Here is a 16775-nt window from a genome sequence, read left to right on the forward strand (position 1 = left end):
TGGGCTACAGTGGAAAAAAATTAAAAAAATTGTGAAAAACACTTTCTTTCAAATAACAGTAAACAACTGTAAGTTATTTAACAGATTTCTTTCTTCAGGTTTTCTTTTTGTTTTTATTTCAATATGACAGTATGAAAGTATTTTTACTGTTTATTTATTTATTTTTAAGTAAGATTTCTTCTTAAATTTTTTTACATTAAGTTTAAAAATGTAACCATAAGAAAACATTTACATTTTACATCACATTTAGCATGATGTGCATTTCTTGTATTTTTACACCATTTTAGAACATTAATTGCAAATGCCATAAAAACGGTAAATTATTTTTATTCCAAATATGAACCATAAAATGGAAGTTGAAATCTGTAAGTCAATATAATGGGACATCGTAGATTTTTTGTTGACAGTATTATTCAATTGTTTAATGGAGTAAAAAACCCTGTAAAAAACCCACAAAATTACTGTGACTCTTTACATGCAGTTTGCCCAGCTGCAATTTACACAACTCAGTCTTCTGATACAGAGAAAAAACACAAAATTACTGTTTTTTGTTGTTGTTGCTGTTTTTAGTTGTTTGCTGTTAGTTGTGTTGTATTTGTGGTGTGTTCAAGTGCAGCTATTCGGCCCAGCTTTGGAGAGAGGGATGCTGTACGGAATGTAAACCTTTCTGAGGCAAATTAGTGATTTGGGGCGATATAAATAAAATGAATTGAATTGTTGATAGTAGTTTTGTCGACTACAAGCGATAGCTCATGTTGCTGGACATTTTTTTGGATAACGCACAAAAACTGTGCAAAAAATTCACCACATATAAAAAATTGTTGTATGAGCCCTGAGGTGGAATGATGAAATACAGATCTTCCTGTTAAACAAAACTCTGTCTGACAACTGAACTGTTTTTGAGTCCATCTGACTTCCTCAGAAGCTCCGTCAAACATTATCTCGAGCCCAGAAACCTTCCTACTTCTGCTGACATGTTGCCGAGGTAATGAGAAGTGTAGAACCTCAGAGCACTTAAAGTTTAAAGCTACATGTATTCACCACACAACGGCTGAGAAGCTGTCACAATGCACGGACACGTTCCTGCTTCTGTCATGAATTAAAGAATTGTGCATCAACAGACAAACCTTCACACGTTTGATGTTATATTAAGCAACGGATAGGAATAATTTATGCAGCAAGAGGATGGAATAAAGAGGCAACATGTGAGGGGGACGTACGGCATAATGTTCACATGGCATTATCATAAACATGCTGTGCTGTGAGCTGGAGGAACATCATATGCAAGGTAATTACTGGATTATGTTTCTATTCTTGACAACTCACAGCAGGTTGTAAAGTGGGTGGACAAAATAAAAAAAAACACCTGTCCAATAGTTGTGCGTGCATGCACCTCCACCGAAGCTGCTCAATCCTCTAAATTTAATATTTTACTCACACAGGCTTGTCATTTCCTATTAACTCCCTCATTATTTTCTGGAAATAACTAATTTGGTACAACAGAGACAAAGTTGTGTGAGAAGTGCTCCAATTAAACTCAGTGCTTATTGATAATTCATAATATATAGGAACATATTGGAGGGTTCAAATGTACCTAATGTTAAAAGAACTGATTTAACATTATGGAAAATGCACTGCTTGCCCCACTTACTATGGCAAAGTGAACAGGTAGTGTAGTGGCTTAATGCTGCCCTTTGCAAAACTCACTGAAAGCCTTTAAAAAAAAATAAAAAATAGAACTTTTGTGGAAATATCTCTAAGAAATGATAAAAACTCACCTTGTTTGTGTCCTGTCCAAGTACGTTTAAAGTGTGTTTTCTTCTTCCCCTCATGCTGCTGTTGCGAGCTGTGTCCCCTGGGAAGACCATAGTTGTAATCGTTGCTTTTCTCCTGCTGTACAAGTTAAACACTAGATCTCTCTTTGCTTAAGATTTAATTAATTCTGATCTTTTAATGCAACACCCAGTGAGACAGCAAAATGCTGTGTTTACCACCATGTCAGAGAAATCCTATTAAGATATCTTTTTTAAAAGACTTCTTGGATCTGTTTCAAGAAACACAAATATCACTTGATCCAAACTTTTTTTAAACTTTCTGATGGATAAACAAAAGCCCGAAGACACGGTGTCCAAGGAGGACAAGAACACTAAATACGCTCTTCGAAATGGATCATGGAGTCGAATCAACACCTGACAACTAAAAACTGTACGTAATCTTCAGAAAGGTAGTATGAGGCTTTTTGTGTTGCAGTTTGTTGCAGCAGTTGTGTTTGTTCACAGTGATCTGACACAGATTATTTTAACACATTCACCACTGAGACACTTGCATCATATTTTCATTTTATTCCTAGTATAAGAGACATACAATGGTATTCTGTGAGACCAAATTCATAGTAATTCAAGAGGCTTTGCCTGGAAATTAAACAGAAAAAACATAATACTGAATCAATGAGACCCCGCCCAGATAGAATGTATTTACACCAAATCAAATACTGATAGAGCTCTTAGAGGCGAGACCGCACCCTCTCCCTTACAATCTGTCACCGGCAGTAAAAAAACAAAATCCACTCATCAAACACTGAAGCTGCCACAATTCCTCTTATGAAACATTACGGTCACGACCTTAATTCAAGTTGGATGTTTTGTATTTGTTGTTCGAAAGCTATTTAATGCTCTGCTGCCCGTTAATATCCAAATCAACTTTTTTTCCCCTCAGCAAATGTTGTGGTCGGCCGTATTTTCCTTCATTTACTGGAGTCGGGAGTATGAGTAGTAAACTTTATATTGGGTCGAATGAGCTCTGGGAAATTTCAATCAATAAAACACCACTTTCAGATACAGTAAATAGCGTAGTGCTGTTTTCACAGAATTGATCACGGTTCCAGTCAACCGTGGCCAAAGTGACTCTGCTGAAAAAGTGCAACGGCAGAGAGTCTTGGAGTCGGGATATTTCTGAGGGCAGAGTCGACGGACATCACCTTCCCCCGAGGGAAACCTCAGCAGATGTTCGGGCCACCTGGGAACCGGTTCCACCATCGCATCGATCCAAGAGACAATCTCAGCTTGTCGGATCAGAGTTCATTGCACTTCTATACGTGTTTTCACATATTTCTTAAATCTCCACTCCCATTTATTTGCTTCATGCTTTGATGAAGTTGACACCTTGTGACAGAGGCAAGTCAAAATCCACAGCTGGAACCATTGTAGAAGTCCAGTTTAATGCATGCACCTTGCATCTATTCTCTGACTTTTAAGCTATATAGCGTTACATATTTTTTCTCAACCATTTTCTCTCAATAAAAAAAAAAGGTTTTCTTTACATATTTGCTTGATCAATCAGCCTTCTCGCCCGACTTCTACAATGGCCACAGATCTGTAGGAGATAACTTAAGAGGAACTGTGAGCTGTACTTTTAGAAACCCAAAGTGATGCTAATGCTACACCTAAAAGGAAAAAAAAGTGAACAATGGCACCTATAGGGAAAGTGACACCCAGTGGAAAGTGACATATTACGCAGGCAGTGGAACCTGAATGTCTGCAGTCTCAGGCTGTGTGTTCTTGCTTTGCCAAACACTCCCAAAAAGTCTGCAGGCTCACACTTCTGGGATATAAAAAACAAACAAACAAACAAAATAACTCAAAGAGAAATGAAGGGTTTCATTCCAAAACACTGTATCCATCAAAAAATAAAAATAAGAATACATTGGGTGTCTAATAATTTCAAAAAAACAGATGGTAATTTGTAAAATATTACTTTGTAAAAAAAAATTAAAAAAAAAGGACTCAATGTACTCAAGATATAACACAACATATGATTCATTAGTAAGTGTTACAATCACAGTTATCAGAACAGGTGACAATTTTTTTTAATGGCAAATATCTCATTCTGGAATGAAACTCTTCAAATATACAATAGATACTGTATGACACGTACTGACGACCATAGAAAATGAAACACCTACAATATACTGTAGCATAGTAGCCATCTGAGCCCCTTGCATTAACCCCTACCCCCATGTCACACACTATTATTAAATAAGGCACACATTTACACATACAGTTAAAATTTGGCTAGTAATTATTCCTTTATTTACAACCAATAGCCACAAAGTTAATAATTATAATAACTGCAGTCCGTTCTATGTTTTATGTTCATTCTCATTTTGCCAGATGGCATGGCATTTTTGACTTTGTCCTCTTTGGGTCCAAAATATTTCAGAGTATTTTTGTTTATTTCCATTTCAGAGAACGTTAGACCCACTAGATGTGTGGAGCACCAATCTGATAAACATTCTCGTGGAACTTAAATGGACCCGATCGCGTCACGTCTGACCTGACACCTGCTGGGACGGGCAAAGAAAGGAGAGAAAAGACGAGAATAGCTGCTTTGTTGAAGTATTTCCTTTCTCTCATCAACACGAACAAATTTGGTTCTGTGTTTTTTTAGCCAACTATCGATGAAGTGCATGATTTGGTGACCCCGAGAAATTTCTCAGGGTTTGGGGGGGGGATCGTTTGATATGCCCAAAGATGAAAGAGTATAGTAAGGCAAAGACATAACTACTTTCAGGGGAATTTGCTGACTTTTCACCACAGGTTACATATACTGCATATGTATATGTATACATATACGGTGTGGATATAAACACACATATATATACACACACATGCATAATATAAACACATTCGAGGGAGGGGCGGGTGGGGACTGGTTACCAACACTACATCAGAAAAGGTTAAGCAAAAGCATGAATCTAAGCATTGCAGGAGCCTCCGGCTTTTAAAGTCTTCAAGATGACTGATGTGTAAAGTCCTTCCAACATCAACACGTCCAAAAACTAAGTTGCATTGTAAATCCACACTGAGGACATTGGCAGCCTAATATAAGGAGGTGGCGTCACGTCACCTGAGTCAGCGGTTCTATAATAAGCAAGTAGCTGAGCAATACCAATATGGTACAAAGATATTCGTTGGACAAAAAGAAGAGGGAAAAAAACAAGTTTGGTTGAGGCTTTCGTCCACAGTGACACTGGCTGCCACGCGATTGGTTTTCTTGTGAAGGTCTGCAACCTCGAACGCACTGCATGTCTTCAAAGGGAAGTTCCTTTAAGAAGAAACAAGGAGGGAGACTCCCTCCCTAGTCCAGGAGTTAACTCCTCAGTAGTTGAACTTTCCCTGTTGGTTGACGGGGGACGTGGCAGGTATGAACAAGGGCTTAGGAGGGACGTCGGGTTTGAGGGAAGAGGCCCGGCGGATGATAGCGCCCCTGTGCTGGACCTCCTGCTGCTCTCCATTGTAGCTGTGCTGGCGTGTCAGGTACCCATTGGGGATGAGGGGGTAGTGGACCTCACAGGCGCTGCCCGTCGAGTTCATCCGTGCCAGGAGGGGAGGCGGCTGGTGGGGCCCGCCGTTCCGTTGGCTGAAGCTGTGCTGGCGAGGTATCATTCCTCCTCCGCCGCCTCCTACTCCGGCTCCATTGGGCATCTTGGTGGCTGCAGCCATCAGCGAGTGCCTCTGGGAGGAGTGCCTCCTCTCCAGGGTGGACTGGTGGTGCGGGGGAATGTCCGGAGGAACATCCATGCGTCGGGTGAGGCTGTCTCGAGGTAAAGTGGACGAGCTGTAGTAAGGGGCTGATTCTGTCTCAGGAATCTGAGGTTGGATGCGGTTGGCGAAGGCGAGCTGACCTCCGCCACCACAGGCCATCAGCCCTGACGGGCTCATCAGCTGGGAGTTCTTGCTGCTGCTTGCCTCGTGGATGTGCTTCAGGAGCTCATCCAGTGAGGTTACCTCCATCACCTTCTGCGAGTAACCAGGGTAGGGTTGCTGAGATAGCACGCGTTCAACATTGTGGATTTTGCGTTCTTCTGGGTGGAGGTGACCTCCGACAAGTGGCTGCCCATTGGACAGGCCGTGGGAGTATGGAAAGACCTGCTGGTGAAGCAGGGCTGAGCTGGGCCTGGAGCCAGTGTTGTGGGACTTTGGTTCCTTGGCATTGTTGCAATTCTGGTTCTTCTCCCACTGATTCTTAAAGGCTTTCATGCTCTTGATTGGCAGTTCTGGGGTTGAGTCTGGTGTAGGCAGACCAGATAGCTCTGAGGAGTGGTGGAGGTGGTGGTGGTGTGGGTGGACCAAGTCTCCCATTGTCATTGCGTGATGGCCGTTCCTTCTTGGTGGATGATGTTCCTTGCTGTTGGCGAAGAAAGAGTTGTAGATCTTTGGAGATGACACCTCCAGCTTGTCGTCCTTGCTCTGGCTGTCCAGGAGGCCATTGAGCTTGGCCAGGCTGCGGAGAGACAGGGCGTGTGGGATCGGGGCCTCAGGATCTTTAGACAGCTTCTTGGTCTTGTGACCGGTGTGGTTACAGTAGCAGGAGACCAGGAAGCCGGAGAGGAAGGCCCCAAGGACAAAGGCCACCAAAACACAAGCGATCAGGAGAGTATAATGGACACTATGATTGGTCTTTTCCAGCTCTGGCGGACGCCTCACACCTTCAAAACAGAAAAGGATAGAGAAAAAAAGTACTTCAGTTAGAGCCAGAAGGAAAAAAAAGACACACATACACACTTTCAAGAGCTAATATAGGTCAAGTAGCAGCTGGGACAGACAGGTTGTGTTTACAGGGGCTTCACTACGTGGGAAACAGCATGGGAGAGGTGTCTGAACTAAGCTCTTGGCTTCCTTTCCTTCCACTGTTACTGGATCAATACTGCCTTTCTTTCTAGGACCTGTGCTTTTCCCTCAGACTGACAGAGGCCAAGAGCTCCCTAGTCAGTGAGAAATCAACTCTGAAATGAGTTAGAGCTTTAAATATTGATGGGAGCACAGCAGAAGGAACCTGATGTCATTTTCACAGACTCTGCTTTCCAATGCGAGGATCAGAGGCGAGAGCACCTGGTATGATGAACGAGCCAAAAATAACAGGTCTATCCAATAGCTCACAGAGTGTGGCGCCTTTGCCAACACAGACCCAAATGAGGTTGTCAAATTCTTTCAAAATGAAGCCGAGGGGACAGTCTGTGCACCAAAAACACAAGGTTACTTTGCCGAGGTAAATCTACCGTGTAACTGTCCTTGGGTGACGTGACCCTAGCACTGTGTATGCCTAATAGCGTGAAAGGCGATGTCGATAAGAGGAGTGAAACCTGCCACCCCTCGTAATCAGAGCTCATTTGCAAGAGGCTGCTGCCATCTGTGGTGTCAGACCCTTCTCTCTGCCCTTAATGACAGTTTCTGTGAAACTGATTAGTCTGAGGAGGGGGACGGCTGAGCTGCACTGAGGAGGGAGATTCTGCAGGTGTTCCAAACAAGCCAAACTCAACAGCTAATGAAAGCTTCGTTGAGGAATGAAAACGGAAAATGATGATGTCTAAATCAGGCTTGATGGTAGTTTATGGAGATGTTAAGAATGATGATAAGGAGGGTGATGATGATTGGTGGAGGAGTATAAGGGACATCAGTGCGATAATTAGGTCCGCATTAGAGGGAATTTTAATCTCTTCTCTGAATTAAGTGACCCAGACTTGACAGAATGAGGGGTCGGTGCTCCCGGATTTCTGATGAAAAAATTCATCAAAATTCATGTGTGAATGAGTTATGACGTGGGCCTTTTGTATAATGTATAATCTTAGATCATATCGTGATCTAGAGAATTGAGAGATCATGATAATAGTTAAAATAATCAAATGGGCACGTCTGTTTTTTGGTCAGTTAACTGGAAAAATGAAGGTACTTAACCAGACTGACGTAAAAACTAGTCATTGACTTGCAATATTGTATGCAAAGGTCTCAGATTTGAGGAAGAGCCATCTAAAATATGTTTCTGGCTGAACAATCCCTGTGGATTAAAGAAGGGTTGGGCCATGTCTGCTGGATTAGTATATCACAATGATGATGTTGAGTTTGTTGGGGCCCATCCACACCTACTCAGCCGGTCTTCACTGCTTTTCCTCACTATTAATTTTGCACACGTTAGGTTTTTAATCTGTAAAAATATGTGTTCATCAACAACCAGATCCATCCCGCAAACCACCAACTTTGTTCATTACATTAGAGGATTGGAAAGACTTTTAGGCTTTTAAATCACAATTCTGGGCTCAGTGGTGGATGACTGTCAGCCATCATCGATGAACGATGGCATCATCTATCGGCCCCACTCTAGTTTAAAGGTAAGTACAGTATCATCATAGAGGCGTTATGTGATAAAGATGTGAACACAATCTGAATTCTCCAAAACTGATGAAATTGTGCAGTCCTATTGAGACCAACATCTCGGAAGGATTTGATTTTGCTGGAATGGAGGATGTGAATAAAACCTCCTACATGAACTCCTGAGTCTGTGAGGCCTGAGTGAACATTATCTAAGGTAATGAGTGTTTTATAAAAAGGGCCAGAAATCATTCTTTCTCACTTTGCACATGTGATTTGAGGCAGGTATTACGGGATGCTACAGAGGTGGAAAATGTAATCAGAGACTTGCTAGATTTCAGTCAAATCTCACAAGAGACAAAAGGCACAAATGAGCGTAGTCTAAACTCATTTTCTCGAGCTTCAAAGGGCACCTGACACCGAGGTAACTACACAATGCATAATGTGGAAAGACAAGTCATTTGCCTGCTGTCATCATTACAGCTTTAATTTGACAGAATGTTATTACGGGGTAGGATGCTGCAAAATTAGAGTCAAACAAGGTTTATCTCTTGGCATGACAGATCTGTGTACACAGTTTCTGGCCAACAGTTTTGAAAGTAGTTTGTTATTTAGGTCATGGAGTTACTGTGAAACTTCTTATTATTATCTGGAGGTAGGCTTTTGAGCAGGTGTGCTTGTAAAGGCTTATTATCTCAGCGTCATGTATCACTACATTCATTTTAGAGGGCTGCTTTGCTGCCATTTTCCGACAGGGAGACAGATACTGTGGTGCACTATAATCTTAACGCTTTGAATAGTGCTTCCAATTAAAAATACTCAATTTTTAGCCATTTATTCTGATGATTGCCTCGACTTATGACCACATTAAAAAGCCATAAATCATAATTGCAATCCCAGTGGGAGAGGCAATCAAAAGTGATGCTGCAGTGAGCCTGTTAATACCTCTTCTTTTAATCTTGGACAGTTTTTTTTAGGGGACTCATTACGCAGGCCGCCAATCAGCTCGTCGTGGGTCTGAGTTTGTGGTTGTGACTGATCAGTGTCTTGGCGTGCAGCTTTTGTAAAAAGCAACGAAAGGGCGCTCTGATCTCTCTGTGCTTTCTGCCTGCTGTCATCCCTGTGGCTCCCCGGTACCTGTGAGTCATCGGCTCCCTCTGGACCGCGACTCACCCCCCCGCCTGGTTGCAGTGTGGCTGCAGGGCCGATTGAGGGGTTCCTCCTGGTTGAAGGCTATGAGTCAAGTGCCGCGACAGGGGGTGAAACGCGCAAGCTGAGGTAAACAAATCCAGAGCCTACGAACGGCCTGTCACAACATGTTTCATGAACAGGCCGGATGACTCAATCACTGGATATGTGGGACATATGGTGCCACCGGTCACAGTGAAATTAATATCCTGTGAATCATACCGGCAGCCTGGCAAGCGGCTAGGTGGCGCCCAGGAGGTGCTGGCCAACTGTACACACCGACTTGCACTGCTTCATAAGCGTCTGGAAATTAAAAACTAGAGTTTTAAATACATATATATGTAAAGTCTGTTCATGGGGGGAATTCACCACCTCAAGTGGAGGCGATAATTAATGTTGTTTTACGCTCATTTCACAACTTCTCTTCAATGTTTACATAGCTTCAGAGTCAGTGTTCCTCTAGAACATTGTCACATTATATTTCTGTGTCAACTCAACATGGTCTCGGCTCAGCGAAGGCTTAATATAGAGATACCCAAGTCTGCCAAAAGGTAAAAAGACAGATGGGCTGCATGAGTGGAGGCAAGGGAGGGGATGGAAGAGAAGGATGGTGACAGCCAGGGGAAAAAGAGAAGAGGAAGATGAAGGGATGAAATTCAACCTCGGTGACAAACTGGCGATGAAGAGGGGAGTGAATGTGAAAGGACTCAAAGATCCAAAGAGACAGGGGAGCAAGAGCAAAGGAAGAGAGTGGAGATGAAAGCCAGAGAGCCAAAAAAAAAATAGAGATGGAGAGAGGGAGTGAATGTATGTGCGAGGAGCAGATTTGAAGGAGGAGGAGGATGGGGAGAGAGGCAGAGTGAGAGACAGACAGACATGATGGGGTGAGTGACAGACCGTCACTCTGCTGGGTTTTGAAGCCTGGTGCTCTGCAGCAGCTGTGATATGGTTGGAGAACAACCCTAGCGCTCCTCCACAGTGCCGTAGGAAGAGAGGCACTCTGTGATTGCATCCATATTGTTAAAAATAGACGGCACGGTAGGTTATGTAAACAGGCAGGTTTTACACAGTGATGCTTGTGCTGCGTCTTACTAATTGGCGAAGGTTTTTGCAGAAGTGAAATAAAGTAAGGAGGTCTGGCTTTTGTTACAGAGTTTTTTTTTTCTTCCTGCAGGTGATGAACAAAACCACAATGGGAGTGACAACTTCTCTAAAGCATGCCAGTGATTAAGTAAACGTCTGCTGTCTATGCAAGCTCTTGCAGACATCCCCAATCGACTTCATTAACAATACAGCTTAACAGCACCCATAAGCTTTTCCATGACACCAATTACCGGTAATCTAACACTTTGAAGTTTCACACTTGCTCAATTGTGAAAAAATCCTTTTCGCATCTCTTGCAGGACATTAAAAAAAATAAAATCAGAACTCTACAAGACTTTCTTTTAAAACATTGCCAGGAAGAACTGCTACCTTTATTTCAGAAGATGCTTTCAAGGTCAGATATTAAAGATTATTTAAACAGAGGAACAGCTTTTTTTTCTTTTAGACCTAACTCTTCTATTCTATCAGGCTTTTCTCAAGGGTGCGATTAAATACTTTGTAACCTGGAGAAACAACTTGTGTTCTATTTTTGTGCATCAAGTGAAGACGTTCCAAAATAGCCCTAATTAGTTTCTGCTTCTGCAAGCTTACAAGTGCATGTAATTGTTCCCTTAATGGCTACTCCATCCCAATGAGAAGCCAACGAGACAAAATGGCCCCAGGCTTCATAGGCGAGCATTACCCCCCTCCGCTCCCGCTAATGCTGGAGATTTATTTCTTCCACACTAAAAATAACAATTTAACTCCTGAAAGACACCCCGAGGTTCAAGATTGGAACAAATGAATTATTTTCCCTTTTTCAAATCCGGGTGAAAGGCAGAGCGGCTCTGCCACACGTTGCTGTGAGCTTTAGTAATTTGACAGTTTTAATACCTGATGTCTGTGCACTGACAGACATGGTTAGCAAACAGAGCATGATCGTGTGTGTGTCAGCGTGTGTGACACACACACACCGGGGTATATGTGCTGCATGTGTGCAGGCTTCTCACTGTTGACTGAGTGAATTCAATCATGTACACTTGTTATTAGGAATTTGCATAATATTCCACCTCAGTGCTCAGCCAATTGGATGCAGTTTAATATATGCACACGAGCTAAGGTGATATGGTGTAATGTAACAGATCCATCCCAATTCAAAGTAGTGGTAATGAGTACTGCATTTCATTCCAGGTGTGCTGATGCATAGAGAGCATAGATTTCATTACACTTTTGATTGAATACTGGTAAATTAGGCGTGCTGTGGCATCTGGCAATCAGAGCCACACTGTCTGCATTAAGTCCTTCAATATTTACACCTGTGCTTTAAAGGGAAAGTCACGATTTAAGTAGCAGTATACATTTTGTTTCACACTCAAACAACAGATGGTTGCCAAAAGGGTGGTTCATTCAAATTACAAAACAAAAACAGACATATTTTCTCACATCTCTGCTGCCACTCCAGTACATATGGAGGTGAAAGCTTTAAAACAAATACATTTGAATAATTCAAAAGCTTGAAACATTCCACAGATAGGATTTTTTTTTAACGAAGCAAACGCTCACAATGAAAACTTTGCAGTTTAATCTTTCAAATGCAAGTTTTTTCAACTTTGAAAGATGAAATTTCATCTGAAAGTATTATAAAATATTTACATGAAATATTCTATAACATTTGCTTTCTGCATGGCTAGATACCACCAGGGTTAAATAAGAAAATATGGTATTTTTAAAATTTGGTTGAACCGACCCTTTAAAGTGGCATCTGATTAAATTATAACAAGTCATTAAACCAGGCAGAGCACATGCACTAAGTTATGTCCTTAAGCGTTTTTAGTCCTTATTATTATATTTTATTTATTTACATGCAGTTGCATCAGAAACTTAAAAAAGAAGAGCAGTTTATTTGCCATTCAGTGTCTGGTAAAGCAAAAATGGTTCCAATGCAAACTTCCAGCTGTTGCTGTGATGACTCACATTGAAGAGGAAAACAGGACACTGGAAGAATCTTGGCTTTACCAGCAAGCTTAAAGAGACAGTCCACACCAAAGTCAGTTTTCCAAGATAAACTAAATTAATATAAACCTGCAACATATAAAGAGCATGCACCAAACAAAAAGGTGAGGAAACTCTTAGTGGACACTTAATTACCTCACTGCTCACAATTGTTAAGATTATTACCCATAATCTTTGTTTTAGAGCTTGAGTCTTTCTGCTTAAATCCTCATCTATCACTGTGTCATGTAGCACTGTCTTTGGAGTGAACTGCTGCTTTAAGAGACGGAGAAACTGCTCGCAGGTCCACTCAAACACCTGCACACAGTTTCAGCCATCGGCTGTAAAACCGGAAAGGCCGATCATAAAGAGACGGTGAAAAGGGGTCAGTGAGAGAATTCAACAAAGGAGGCAGGTACAGCTAAAGGGTTAGTCCAACTTAGGAAAGAAAAGAACAAAGAAAAACAGGCAGGTAAAACGGGAGAAAATACTCCCCAGAGGTCAGCGAGACAGATTAAAGGGTAAGGGGTTAGGGCTAAGTGCCGGGACAGCTGTGTGGCTGGATTTGATCACTGTGGGCCCCGTGGATCACCGTGACGCTCCGAGCTGACGGCTCTCCATCCTGACGGCTCTCCATCCTGACACTGAGCTGAGCTTTAATAGCCGACACGGAATAAAGAGCCATTAAAATTGCCGGTTATGGAAAGTGAAGTATTCGGTGTGTGTAATGCCTTTAAGGTTAGTTTTTACAGCGCAGTGCAGAGTGTGTTTTTGTAGTAAAACATGATGTCACTTATGATCGCCATAAAGTGCTGGTGTGCTGAGCGGAGGGGAAAATGGCCTAGTTCTGTGTGACCTTTAATGAGTGCCATTACACTATGACTATGACTCAGGGAGTCCAAATTGGCAGTAACGTTTCAAAAAGTGAAGGAAATGTGTGTGTGTGTGTGTGTGTGTGTGTGTGCATCACAGCCTGACTTGTGATGAATCATGTAATAGCAGCCAGTAGGGTCGCCATAGATGAACGGGCTGAATGAAACGGGACGGCCGGCAGTTCTATTTAACCGCCGTTATGAACATGTTCAGCCTCAATATGACCCTTAAAGATGTAAAAATGGATTTAATATTTTAATGTCCAACTTCACAAGCTGTCTGGGTGTTTGAAAAAAAGTGACAGCTGCTTTTAAAATGATCGCTGGAATGAAAAGTTGAAGTGCTGGTCATTTCATTAACCCTGCTGCATGTGGAAGATAGTTATCTGAATCTGACGTGGTGACTGATGAAAGTGAGCACAAACGACAATTCTAAAAAAGTTGGGACGCTGTGTGAAATGTAAATAAATAAATAAAAAACAAAAAAATCCCCTATTTTAACGTTAAATGTATTCTTTGTACAATATTCAATTGAATATACGTCAAAAAGTATAAGCAAATTGTCACATTCTGTTTTATTTACATTTTTGCGACTATTATTTTGGAAACTGGGTTCTACTTTGAAGAAATTAATGTTGACACTTAACTTTTCTTGATTTTTGCTTAAGAGCATAAGAGTTATGTTTAAATTAAACTCGACATTTTCATTTAATTTTGGCTAACTTTAAGTTTAAAGAGGTAAAATACATAAAGTATTAATCCTAAAAAGCAGTGATAGTGATGTGGACTGAAGGCTCTCTGAGGAGCAGATATAGTGACGTGGTTAGAGGGGACACACAGTCACAGCCCTATCAGTGACTGGATGTTACCGCCGCTGTCTGTTGCCATGGTCTTCAGAAGTATAAATAACTCTTTAGAAAACTAACTGGCATCGATGTCCCCCCCAGGACGCTGGCTCTTCTTCGTGGAAAGGTTCAGCCCGAGTTCACTCTCTGCTCTCCTCCTGTAGTGTTTTAATGAGTTTGAAAATGCCCGCTTCACTTGATTCTATTATCGAGCCATCTCCCTGGGCTTGTCAGCTGAATTAGCTGCTAGCCTGGCTTTTTAGTCCGGCCCACGCTAGTTCATCTAAATGTGCAGAAGAGTCACGGAAAAGGTCAAATAACAATAGAGAGGGGGGGAAACAAACCAGAGAGGTCCAGGACCGGGAGTCTTCTGCACCGTGGATTTTGCTAACAGACAGTTTTCTGTGTGTTCGCACACAATGGAGAGGTGGGCGTTCCCCGGCCAGAAAGCTGCTCTACTGCAACCTGACTGCTGGCATTTTTCTAAATAGCAGCAGGTCAACAGGTTCCTGCCCCTGCCTTTTAGTCTTCCCTGGTGTTTACATAATGTAGTGCAGCTACCCACATCTGAGCAGTGCTGCAGCTCACAGTTTTTATCTGTCCATAACCGAGCTACATAAAACAAAAAAACACACGAGGCTGGGATTAAAAGGACTGTAAGCGTTAAGTGAGTGACTGCCTTTGTACTTTTTTCTTATGGAGTTTATATCTCGTTGACATTTATGGATGAAGTGGATTTATAGGGGGTTTACTTCTTCTCGTGTGTTTTTCAAAATGTTTGCTGAAAGGGGAACTTTTTTTGGGGGGGAAGTTGGGAAACTTTCCTGAGCTGTCATATCTGTCTCAGCTGTCACACATAATAAAGGTGAACAGTTCCCCCACAGCCTCAAAATAACAGTGAAAACAGTCACTGGCTTCCTGGCTCTCCTTGTTTTAAAAGATAAGCTTGGTGTAGTATAGACACATTTTACTCATAAAGGAAATAGCTAGATTAAATACGATGTATATGTTTAAGCATGCCTTGGACAAAAGCAGATATTTGTAAAAGGGTTGGGGTTCTGATTTCTGCTCCAGTTTAAGCGATGATTTCAAATAATTACCTCATGTGCTATTGTGCATTTTTGTATATGTCTTTTTGATGTTTACATATGATTAAACACAGCCAGCTTTTTTTGAGTTTCTATAGATAACAACTGAATTGAACAAGAGAATTAAATAGACAGGTAATTGCTAATTATATAATTTCGTCAGCTGACACTGTTTTCTATGGAAAGCTTGTGTTAATAGAACGTTTTCACTGATGACATTTTGACAGCAGGAGGTGTAAATAATAAAATAATGATGGCTGAGTACCATTTAGCTGCTTCAGTGTGATGCTCCTGGAATTGTTGATGATTATTTAGTTATTAGTAACTAGTCATTACTAGTAGTAATAATTAGTGTAATCTGCTATGATAAGGCATTAAGAACCAAGTGGTTGCATGTTTACACTAATGCTTGCTAGTTAGGTAGCCTGGTGGCTAGTTAAGGAGCTAACTGGTTCATAAACTTTGTGTAAACTTCCTGCCTCTGGAGGCAAGTGCAGTTCAAGTTTAAATTTTGAGACAGGTCCAACTAATCCAACTAATGTAGTTTTGCATAGCTAAATCTATCTCCACAGTCCTTTTTCTGCATTGGAAAAAGGTCTGGTTGCACAAATTATCATTCTGCCATAGGGAAAAAAAAATCCCTAGCTTGTTTGTGTTTCTTTAAATCTGCTCAGCCCAGTGTGCAGCGACGATGCTGCTGCAAAACAGATAGCGGAAGGAGAAGGATAACGCCGTGTGAGTCTACATCTGATGAGTAAGACAAAGTCAAATGCTGCATTCAAATGACACATTCACAAGTAAACTCCACACGAATAGCTAGCTATGCTAACTCAGTGTTTTAGACTACAAGTCAGTGTTGTTTTCTACAGTTTGGATACACATGTTTCTGTTTAACTGTAGTGTTTTGAAGCTTGTGTTCAGGTATCTTTGTCTCTCTTGACGAGCGGTTCTATTTTGGGTTACTATCTGTGTACAGTTGTCTGCCGGCCCACCTTGTGGCTGCTGGGAGATTTGTGACACAGCTGCAGAGGCTCTACAGAAGGTACAGACAGAAAAGCAGATATCTGCTGAGAAATGGACAGCGAGGGAGAGAGATTGGAGGCCCTCTTGGAACTGTGATGCCGTTACTTCCACACCGGCTCCTCTCCTTCCTTATCAACCCGCCCGCCCTGCTCCTCTGATTGAACCGGCAGCGTCACAGTCTCTGGCTGAAATAGATTGCGTTGCTGTTTCTATTACATCCTGAGGCCCCCCCCTCCCCCTCCCCGCTGTTGTCCGACTCCCAGGCTCAGGCCCCTGCTGGTTATTTATTTGTTATGGGCTTTTCTCATTTGAGCCTGAGTAGCTCATCATTGCAGCCAGAGAGTCTGTCTGCGTGAATGGAAGCTTCTTTTCCTCAGTGAGGATTTATGGACTTCTGACATGGTGCCTGTGCTAGCAAGCAGCAGGGAGAGGACAAAAACCGCGTCATGCCGCCTTGTCCTCCCTGAATCACGTCCAAATGAACCGTATCTTCTCCCTGAACCTGCAGGACTGTGTTCCAGTCTTTTAGAAGGGGATAAA

The 16775-nt window shown here is 42.0% G+C and overlaps 1 protein-coding gene across 2 annotated transcripts in view; it reads right to left on the minus strand.

Annotated features, from left to right (window-relative positions):
* Nucleotides 1-2327: 2327 nt before the first annotated feature.
* Nucleotides 2328-16775, minus strand: part of sema6e (sema domain, transmembrane domain (TM), and cytoplasmic domain, (semaphorin) 6E) — a 176154-nt gene continuing 161706 nt past the window's right edge. For both annotated transcript variants that reach the window (XM_059340224.1, XM_059340223.1), the window contains one exon: nt 2328-6487. In XM_059340224.1, the coding sequence (XP_059196207.1) occupies nt 5157-6487 (1331 nt within the window). In that variant the 3' untranslated portion in view covers nt 2328-5156. The remainder of the gene's footprint in view (nt 6488-16775) is intronic.

The sequence above is a fragment of the Centropristis striata genome, chromosome 8 (assembly GCF_030273125.1).
Source record: "Centropristis striata isolate RG_2023a ecotype Rhode Island chromosome 8, C.striata_1.0, whole genome shotgun sequence".
Classification (NCBI taxonomy): Eukaryota; Metazoa; Chordata; class Actinopteri; order Perciformes; family Serranidae; genus Centropristis; species Centropristis striata.